Below are 11365 nucleotides of genomic sequence, written 5' to 3' on the forward strand. Positions count from 1 at the left end.
AATTATAACAATAATTAATGAATATGAATTAAAAAAATCTATTATTTTTTTGTCTTCCTAATATTATTGTGGTGACAAATACATGATTTTGTCTTTTATTTTCGTTGAGTGATAATTGGGTGTCTTTTATTTCATAAAAGTATTTATTAATTTTATACAATGATAAAGTAGTAATAATTATACTACATGTATACAAATAATTAGTCATTATCTAATTTTTTTAGAAATAAAAAAAGATTGTGTGTAATTCAGTGTAATGATAAATTGATGTATATATAATTATTTAATTTTTATTTTAAATAACAAATCAGACCCTAAATTTGAGAAATAATAAAATGTATAAAAAATTTGAAGGTTAGATTTTATAGTACATAAATTGGAGAGTCCGATTTATGTTAAAATAATGTAAAGCAAATTAGACGATCCAATACATACTTGTAAAAAAAATTTTAATACTAAAATACAAATCACATATAAAAAATTTTAAATTAAAAAACAAATATAACTCTCAGATTTGCATGTATAAAAAAGATTTTGAAAATCGACCTTTAGATTTGTGTTTTATATATAAAAAAATTACACCAAATTTTAATATTGTTAAAAAACATTATTAAAAGGATAACACCAAAATAAAAAAATAATCATCATCACTCGAATAAAATATACATTAAAAATAAATTAAATAATACATATATTTTTATATACAAATATATGATAATTAATTTTTGATGCGCACATAATATTTTTGAAACAGTAAATTGTTCATTTTTTTTCTTTTTAAAAAATTTATCACTTTCAAAATAAATCTCATGTTAGTAGTACCTTCAGATATTTTTCTAAATTTGTCGAAGATAAAAATATTAGTCTTATCTCAACCTGGCATCTTTGGTTGGAACTTAGAAGGTTAATTTACAATATTTATGTTATGATGGTGAACCTCTTCTACTATGTCATGGTCTGATCTTATACTCTTATGGAAATTAAAAAAAAAAAAAAAAAAGTCAGAGACCATACCTAAATATACAATACATAAAAGTATTCTGTACATGAAGTCTATCTTAAGACATCATTATTATCCTAATCATCCAAAACACTTCTTTAACTCCTTTTGAACTATATTTGATAGATATGAATCAGAGTACTAATTATAGAGTTCGATAATGAAAATTTAGGCGTTATATATAAAATGCTAAATTTAAATTTTATTGTTGTCAAAGCACAAAAAATTAAATAATTGTTTTTTCGGTTCAAATTTTATAAATAAAGGATTAAAATAAATTTAGTTTCTATAAACTATTGGCTTTTGCTTTTTGTGATTAGTTTATCTCGTTAACTATTAACATGATCTAATGTAGCAGATTAAATTTTGATATGACAAGTTAAAATATTGACCTGAACAAAATTCCATGTCAACATTTAATTTGTCATATTAATAATTGCATAGAACAGGATGATGGCATTGATGCGAAAATGGAAAGATAAAAGACCGAACTAGTCGCTGATTGATAATTATTATGGAAATTATAATGGAAATACACTTGCTTAACCACCTATCATAATATGGTCTTTTCAAATCATTAGAGAACCCGGTGAATTTTGTGGTGCTTGTGTATCACTTGGGTTATTATTATCACTGCCACTCAATTCACACCATTATAATTGGCTCTAATAAGTTGAACACCGAAAAGAACACCAAAGAAATCATCACATAAGTGTGGTTCTTAAAAACTGATGCACACCAAACGTTCAAACTTTTTAAATTCAGGTCACATTTTTCTTTTCTAATCGATGACTTGATGTCAACATTCAAAATTGATTTTCAATATGACAATATTACAAACTTGTTTTATTATTGTTGGTACTCAAAATTAATATTTCGATTCAGGTATTGTCGACTCGTTGAAAGTTGCTATAAGTATTGTGTCAATTTGAATAACTAGGTAAAACTAGTAAGAGAACTAATTTGGCCTTTGGAATTAGTTTTTTGACACTTTGATAATATCTCAATAATAGTTTGTATTAAGCTAAAAATTAAGTCGAAGAGTCAGTCCAATATGCAAACTTGAGCAAGAAGAGTCGAAGTCGAAGATTGCCAATATTTGTTGGTACTAGATAGTTTTATCGACTTAGATAAGTTTCGACTATAGAATTTTGAATACAGATTGTATCGATATGAAGAGTCAGAGCTAGTAATAGATGCATATGTGAACAAGTCGAAGTCGAAGAAAGATAGTGCAAGAGCGTCAATGTCAAAGGTTGTCAAAACTAGCAGGAGAGTAGAGTCTAAGTCGAACTCGAAGTTGAAAATTTCAGCACGTGAAAAACAAGTTGAAAAGTAGTTACTATTTTTCCTTGAACATTAAAGATTTTACTTGATCCTCAAGTTGAGTTAATTATGTGAGACTAACTTCATACACTCCTCACACTTGCAACATTAACATCATTTTAATTTTTCTAAAGAAATTGAACATAAATTTACATTAATTTCAAGGTCATCCCAACTTTACAAAAGGCTAAGAAAACATGTTTAAAACTAGAAGTTATACTGATCGTCTTTGAGATAAAAAGATATTACAGATAACATCCTTCCGTTTGTAAGAGTATATATGGATCTTTTCTAAAATTTATGATATCTGATACTGGGTACTTTATATTTTATAAAATGTGACACTAACATCCTTTATAAACATGATAGTTACCAACCCAGACACTCAATACCTTGTAAAAATGTGACATTAACACCCTCCTCCAGGGACGGATCCAGAAATAATATTATAGGGGGCCAATAACACATATAATATTAAAAATTATGTAAAAAAATTATATAATATAAGATGTATTATAAAAATATACGGATAGAGAATATATTTTAAAGTAAAAAAAATATGTGTATATTTTTTACTAACGAAGTGGTCGATTCTTCGTATCATAAAATTCACCGATAATAGAATTTGTGTCAAAATTTTTAACAATTTTCTTTTCAATATAATTAAAAGACAATTAACAAGAAATTCATCTTTTATTTTGTTTCTAAGTTATTTTTCACAATATTCATAGTTGAAAAAGATCTCTTAATTGTAGCAGTTGAAACAGAGAGAATTAATACCAAACGAATAAAAAAAACGGCCACAAGAAGAAAAAGCATTCACTTTATGAGATTTAAAAATTTTTATTTAATTAAAAAATATTAATAATAATATCTTTTTCAGATTTTTTTAATATTGTTACTTATTTTTTAAATATTAAAAATTATTAATATTTAAATTAGACTGAACTTTTATTAATATTAAACTAAATACTAAATATTTTTTAAAAAAATTAAATTATACATAATAACTTATTACTATTAAAAAAAGTTGGGGGAGAGCCGAGGCCGCCACTCGCCCCCCCTTATGTCCGTCCCTGCTGACCACAAAAAGGGGATAGCGCTGCTTCGGGAGGGGGACGGCGGTGCTGAGGTTTGGGTTACCTGGTTGCCGAATGGTTGCCGCCGACTATAAGGAGAGAGGGGGACTATGAGGCGCAGAGTGGGTGTAGATAGCAGATGGAGGGTGACGGCTCTGTTAGGGTTTGGGTGTAGAGACCATATGTAGTGTGAATGAATTTAACTATTAATCTTAATTTTTTAAATTTTAAAATCTGAATTTAAATAATTATTAAATAATTAATTAAAAATATGATTTTTAATTTTAAAAATACATTTTTTTAAGCCTATTTTACACATTGTATACTAAAACCATTGACTCTCCATATTTTTTCTTTCTTTTATTACTTCCGTTACATAGTTGTTTAAGGCTCAATTTTATCGAAATGGAAACTATATTTGTGCTTTTCTTGGATATGGAAGCATGGTGTACTAGACGTATATGTGGGACAGTTTTTTGGCAGTGTCACAGAGAAGAACTCGGACCGTGGATTTTCTTTGTTTCTGTAATTTGCATACGAAATCTCACGGTCCGATTTGTCTGATAATGGGAATTAAAATTTTGGGTGAACCAAATCGGACCCTAAGTGTTGTAGAAGCTGCATGGTCCGAGTTCCATGCTATAATTTTGAGAAGAACTCGGACCCTCCGTTTTGAGTGCATATCAAAATTGTTTTGGTGAACTGCTAGCTCAAATCGCATGGTCCGATTGCATTTCTTAAGATTATTTTAATTAACCTAGTCGAAGGGTGCGAGTTCTATTAAGTGGTCCATATAAAAGTGAGAAGTGAACTCATAACTGATGCGCGTCTTCGTCCCGAACTTGAGCGGCTGCCCCTTCTGTTTTTTCTTTCTCGTTGCTTTATTATTTGCTATTTTACAGTTGAAGATCTAGTAGCTATTTTTATGTTTTTTTTTGGGGATTCACAGAAATGAGTGATAGAGTGTTACTAAAAGTGTATTATTTTGGTCAGATTTTATTACAAACATCTGAAGGAGTAAAATTTATTTGTGAAAATCCGCTAGATGTTGTTATTCCTTTTATCATCTCATTTGAAGAGCTCAAAGGTGTGATCTGTGAAAAGATTGATTATGAGAGGGCAAGAAAGATATCCTGTATTCTCTACAGATATCCCTTATAGGTGTTTGGTGGATTTATCCAGTTTCAAACCAAATATGTCACGGACGAAACGAGCATGCAAGAGATATTTTCAATGTATATTGAAAATCGGGCTCAGATCTCGTTCATCGAGTTGTATGTTGAGTTTGAACAATCTGAGACTGACCGGAATATTGTACGGGAAGATTATAATAGTGACAGTGAAGAAGAGTTCGAAAGTAACTACGAGTTTGTTGGTCTAGATGGAGATGAAGATCAAGGTGAGGAAAATACGGCTCCAGATGTGACAGAGGTGGCAAATGCACTCGCAAACGAAGTGCTGTTTGAGGAGCCATCATTCATGCGAGTTTTGGACTTGGAAGCCATGCATGTTTCGGAGTTTCCGGAATATATGACTGCAGGTACGAGAGACGTCGTATTTGAATTTTTTTTAGTCATTTATTGATATAGTTATCAATAAATTAGTATTTATTTGCCATTATTTAATCATGCGTTGATGTCATAGTTCTCAGCATCGAACCGGCGGTCGAGCAGCTCAGGTGACTGAGTCACTGGTTCAACCGCTGGTTCTATGTAAATAACAAAATAAAAAATAGCAGGAATGTTAAATAACAAAGTTGAAATGTATGTATTTTATAACAATAAATATTTTTTTTCACTTATATATGTATAATATAAGTACTTATTTGGTAATAAGTATATTCTCTCGAACATGATTAGTAACTATTACGTGAGTTTCTAATTATCATTCGCAGTTGATCGATCCCTTCATTGGTTAAAACCCACTGAACCGAATCGGTTAGGTTCCGGTTCTTTTGGTTTGGCGGTCGAACCGGCTTCTCCGTCCGGCCCGTTTTTAATATCTTCTGCTGTTGTTCTTTTTTTAATTAGAGTGACATAGTAACATGCTGTCAGATTTGGATTTATATCATACTAGAGGCAGTGACTGTAGATGTACCCATATTATTGGTTTTAAAATATCTCTGTCTTTATTTGATTTTTCCTATGGTGGTTGTCAATTGCAGAGATTCTTATTATCGCAGATGGTGAATTTGCCGTCGGTATGGAGTTCAGTTCCAGGAAAGCTGTTATTAAGGCGATAAAGGATTATACCATACGACGAAGCGTTGACTACCGGGTGTATGAGTCTGAGCCATTGACATTTTATGCGAAGTGTACGCAGTACGGGTCCGGGTGTGATTGGCTTATCAGGGTTAGCATGATCAGCAGGAAGTACTGTTGGGTTATAAGGAGGTATAATGGTAGTCACACCTGTACCAGAGCCACCATTTCACAGGATCATTCGAAGCTGGATTCTATCACAATTGCGGAAGCGATAAAGCCATTGGTTGGGGCTGACCCCTCCTTAAAGGTAAAGTCGGTTATAGCAGAAGTGCAATCGAAGTTCAACTACACCGTCAGTTACCGGAAAGCATGGTTGGCTAAACAAAGGGCGGTAGAAAAAATATTTGGAGGTTGGGAGGCATCGTTTGAAGCGTTGCCTATATAGTTCGAAGCCATGTGTCATAAGGAGTCATCAGCTGTTGTCCATTTTGAGACTATGCCTGCATATCAAGGCGATGAGTTGGTGGGTGATATTCAAGTACTGCATCGAGTATTTTGGAGTTATTACCCCTGTATTAGGGCATTCAGACATTGTAAGCCAATTGTCCAGGTGGATGGGACTCACTTGTATGGAAAGTATAAGAGTTGTCTACTAGTGGCAGTTTCACAGGATGGCAACAATAATATCGTCCCAATTGCGTTTGCTATTATGGAGGGAGAGACTTCTAATGCATGGCACTTCTTCCTTAGTAACCTTCGTCAGCATGTTGTCACTCGGGATGGTGTGGGTCTAATATCCGACCGACACAAATCCATCAATGCAGCTGTGGAACGCAGTAACGGAGCTTGGTCACCTCCTAGAGCTTTTCATATGTTCTGCATCAGGCATATAGATTCGAATTTTCTGCGAAAATTTAAGGCACCGTACCTCCAAAAATTGGTCGTCAACATTGGTAACCATTTACTAAATTTAAGTAACTTATTAACAGAAATAACCTTCAATATTTGTTTCGACATCTATAATTATTCTTTTTTTTTGTTGCTATCCTCTAGGATATTCGAGGACGGTGCGGGAGTACGAAGTGCGTTACCAGCGATTACGGGAACGGGGGAAAGCGTATACAAACTGGTTAAACCGAATTCCTCGCGAACAGTACGCATTGGCATTTGATGGTGGATACCGATGGGGTCACATGACAACGAATCTAGTGGAATGCATCAATTCAGTGTTGAAGGGTGCACGCAATCTTCCCATTACTGCTCTTGTCAAGGCAACATTCTACAGGCTAAACGAGCTGTTCACCAGAAAAAGAGCGGAGGCAGAAGCGCGGATTAATGCTGGCCATGTGTTCTCCGAAGTCGTGACCTCGAAGTTGCATGCAAACCAATTTGCATCAGGAAACATTCAGGTCAGTTGCTTTGACCGGCATAATGAGGTCTTCGAGGTGCGTGAGATGCCAAGCGGACTGGAGTTTGCAGTCGATCTACGTGGCCTTCGATGTGACTGTGGTGAGTTCCAGGTGGACCGGATCCCCTGCAGACATGTGTTCGCATGTTGCGCCAACCAGCGACTGGATTGGAAACTGTATGTGCATGATGTGTATAATCCTCAAAATTATTCATAACTGCAAATGAAACTCATTACAAATACATATATTCCTAATCATAATTCTCAACAATATTACAACATCTACAATAATATCGAATGTTAATTACTCTTTTGTTAAAAAATTTTTCCTCTGTAATAAAAAATATTAACAATCAGTATATGCCATCATTCATACTCTTTTGTTAAAAGTTTTGTGACTTGAACTCGGAGGGTCCGAGTTGCTTCACCCCTGACACCACAATTTGGTTACACACCTCTCACCCCCATATCATACTCATACACTAGCTTAGGATCCATATGTAAATTAAAAAGCGGTTATTTAATTGATTGGTAGAACTTTTTTATATGGGGCATTATTATGTATGATGTGACTGATGTCCAATTTTAGACCAACTTTATTCCAAGAATAAAAATAATTATCTTAAAAAAAAAACCTATATAGGTAATTGAATTGATATTTAAAAGAAAAAAAAAAGAAAAAAACATTCCATTTAAATAATTATAATATATCCATTTCGAACACAAAATATGTGAGAAGATAATGTAATATTGACAAGATATAAATTCTTAATTATTCTGTCAAAGATATACATGAGTAAGATAAAGATAATAACTATCTAAACAAAAATGAATAAACTAACTGAAACTTTAGTTATTAATTAATATTGAATTTAACCTTTTTTTATTTTTATACTTTTACTTTGACTGAATGTAATGAACAAAATTTTATAAAATCAAATCATATATTTAGATTATTATTCAATTAATAAGTATAAAAATAATTATTTTTGCTGATGTAATGATATATTGTTAGGTATTTATATAAAAAATTTATATATAATCAATAAAAATTAAATCTAATCTTTTAATGATCAATTTCACTAATAATATTTTTACAATAGAAACCACCAATAATATAATTCACATTTAGATTTTTGCCAGCAATGTCCTAATTTTTTTAAAAGTTTTTAATACATACAATACTTAAGAAGCCTTAATTTTTTATTTTGGGAAAACAACTTTTATGCTTAGCTCATTAAAGACTTTGCTTAGAACAATCGCCAGCAAAATTCATAACATGTTATATTCAATTTAAAAATATTATTTATATTTTTTATACAAATTTGTGTATAATTTTATTTATTTTTAATGTATTATTTTATATTACTTGTCAATTTTAATATATACCTATGATTGTTGTGAAAGTGGTGAGTTCTGGAAGATGAAAGAGCGACTTCACGAAACTCAGAGAAGGGAGAGTGTGTTTCTTATTCACATCTCAATCACCATTTCACTTGAAAAATGGGTATGCAAAACTATCCATACAAAATAATACTGTTGATATATATAGTCACTAATTACTCTACTGCTAACTAATTCTTCTCTCTTGTACAAAGTAACTAAGTCACTGATAAGTTTTGTAACCAACACTATACACATAAGCTCACTACACTAACTAACTAGTAGAAGTGTTAAGTCATGTAACACCCCCTCTCAAGCCAGAATCAGTTACATCTATCATTCTGAGCTTGTCATGACAGTCTTGAAACATCTTTGGAGTTAAGGCTTTAGTCAATATATCTGCAGTTTGATTAACAGTTGAAACAGGAAGCAATTTTGTCACTTGTTCTTGCCATTTGTCTCGAACAACATGACAATCCATCTCTATATGCTTAGTTCTTTCATGGAAAACTAGATTGGCCGCAACATGCAAGGCCGATTGACTATCACAATATATTGCAATTGGCTTACTCAATTCAATCTTCAAGTCTCCAAGTATATTGGTGATCCACTGCGCTTCTCTGGTGGCCATTGCAAGGGCCCTATATTCTGCCTCACATGAAGAACTGGCCACTGTGTTTTGTTTCTTGCTTTTCCAGGATACAATAGAAGTTCCTATGAAGAAGCAGTACCCTGAAATTGATCTTCTTGTGTCTGAGCAGGCTCCCCAATCACTGTCTGAAAAACCAGTTGGTTCCAAGTCAGTTTGGGATGAGAACATTAGACCCAGGGTAGGTTTGGCCTTGAGGTATCTTAATACTCTGATGGCTGCTTCAAAGTGTTTGTCAGTAGCACAGTCTAAGAATTGGCTTAATTTTCCTACTGCATATCCAATATCAGGTCGAGTATTGGTCAAATAGAGTAATCTTCCTACTAATCTTCTGTATTCAGATGCTGAATTGAGTAAACTCCCTGAATCTTTTGCCAATTTTATTGTGTAATCCATTGGTGTAGTTGCTGCCTTTGCATCCATTAATCCATACTCCTTCAATAGGTCAATGCAATATTTTCGTTGACATACTGCAATGCCCCTCTTGCTTCGAGCTATTTCAAGGCCTAGAAAAAAGTTTAAGTCACCCAAATCTTTGATCTTAAACAAATCATGCAAGTGCTTCTTGACGGACTCAATTTCATCCATGTTATTTCCAGCAACGATTAAGTCATCTACATATACCAAGATGGCTGTGAATTGTGAACCATGACATTTTGTGAAGAGACTATAATCATTTTGAGATTGAGTGTAGCCAAAATCGATCAAAGTGGTTGATAATTTGGTGTTCCATTGTCTACTGGCCTGCTTCAAACCATACAAGGATCTGTCTAATCTACAAACTAAGTCTGGTGAAGGCAATGTTAAACCTGGAGGGGGTCGCATGTATACTTCTTCAGCTAAATCTCCATGTAAAAATGCAGTGTTGACATCTAATTGGTATACAAACCAATTCTTTACGGCTGCTATTGACAAAATTATCCTCAGTGTGCTCATTTTTACCATGGGACTGTAGGTTTCAAAGTAATCCACCCCTGCTGTTTGGGTGAAGCCTTGAGCTACCAATCTTGCCTTGTATCTCTCCACAGATCCATCAGGATTCAATTTCAACCTGAACACCCATTTGCACCCTACTGCCTTTTTAGCATGAGGAAGCTTGGTAAGAGTCCAAGTCTGGTTTTCCTTTAGAGCAATTAATTCTGCATTGATAGCTTCTTGCCAGTTTGGATCACAAACTGCCTCAACATAGGTTTTTGGTTCTTTGTATTTGGCCTGGTTGAATTTTTGTGTGATTGACTCAGGTGATAAAGGAAGGAGAGGAACTGGGGACTCAGACTCAAAGAAAAGAATGGAAGACTTGTCAAAAATTTGATCTGCCTGGTTTAGTAACATATTTGTGTAATTTTCAAAAAATTCTTGAGAAGAACACGATGAATTGTGTGAAATGTTAGAAAAATCATTTGCTGATGCATTCATGCTATTGCAGTGATAATCATTGAGGTATGTGGGACGTCTTCTTTCTCTTAAGGGTCTTCTAGGTTGTGATGCTATGTCAGGATATGGATGCATGTTTGAGTTAGTGTGGCAATGTGGTGATGGATGTAAATTGTTATTAGAATTGGTTTGAGTATGTGAGGTAGAATCTAAATGAGATGATAGATGCATGGTATCTAACCAACCTTGGGAAAAAGAAGGTTCATCCAAATCTAGAAATGGATCCTCAAATAAAGATGCATGATGCAATTTTGGGACAGTTTGCATTTGTCTATTATTTTTATCATTGCTTGAAAATTCCTGTAATGCAAATGGGAAAAAATTTTCATAGAATTGAACATTTCTAGAAATGAAAATGTTTCTACTCTTAACATTGTAAAGAATGTGTCCTTTAACTCCATCTTTGACCCCCAAGTATACACACTTGTGAGCTCTTTGATCTAGTTTTGTTCTATGTGCTGTTAATGTTGATGCATATCCGAGACATCCAAACACCTTGAGGTATGATATATCAGGTAATTTTTGTTTCAAAATGTAGTAGGGTGACTGGTTTTGCAGTAGAGTACTAGGAATTCTGTTTATTAGATGCACTGAATGTCCTACTGCAAAGTTTCAGAACCTTTTAGGCATGTTTGAGTGAAACATCAATGCTCTTGTAATTTCTAAAATGTGTTGATGTTTCCTCTCTACTATGCCATTTTGCTGAGGAGTCTCAACACAGGTAGTTTGATGTATTATACCCTTAGATGCATAGAAATTTGGTAGCTTAAATTCATTTCCATTGTCTGTTCTAACCTTTTTAATTACCATGCCAAACTGAGTTTCAACCATTTTAACATAATTTTTGACCAAATCAGCGGCTTCTCCTTTTGATTCCATAAA

General features: G+C 33.2%; 1 protein-coding gene across 1 annotated transcript; it reads left to right on the plus strand.

The window, feature by feature from the left end:
• The first annotated feature begins 6063 nt into the window (after nucleotides 1-6063).
• LOC148578933 (uncharacterized) lies at nucleotides 6064-7234 on the plus strand. The gene is made up of 2 exons (XM_088501947.1): nucleotides 6064-6562; nucleotides 6663-7234. The coding sequence occupies exons 1-2, from the start codon at nucleotides 6064-6066 to the stop codon at nucleotides 7232-7234; spliced, it is 1071 nt and encodes a 356-aa protein (XP_088358073.1).
• Nucleotides 7235-11365: the final 4131 nt, after the last annotated feature.

The sequence above is a fragment of the Arachis ipaensis genome, chromosome B10, assembly GCF_059453495.1.
Source record: "Arachis ipaensis isolate K30076 ecotype BB chromosome B10, ASM5945349v1, whole genome shotgun sequence".
Lineage (NCBI taxonomy): Eukaryota > Viridiplantae > Streptophyta > Magnoliopsida > Fabales > Fabaceae > Arachis > Arachis ipaensis.

Excerpts from the sequence above, each read along its gene's own strand:
- LOC148578933 (XM_088501947.1), top strand. The coding sequence starts at position 6,064 with ATGTGTCATAAGGAGTCATCAGCTGTTGTCCATTTTGAGACTATGCCT. Across the intron at positions 6,563-6,662 it reads AAAATTGGTCGTCAACATTG|GATATTCGAGGACGGTGCGG; the intron begins GTAACCATTTAC and ends GCTATCCTCTAG.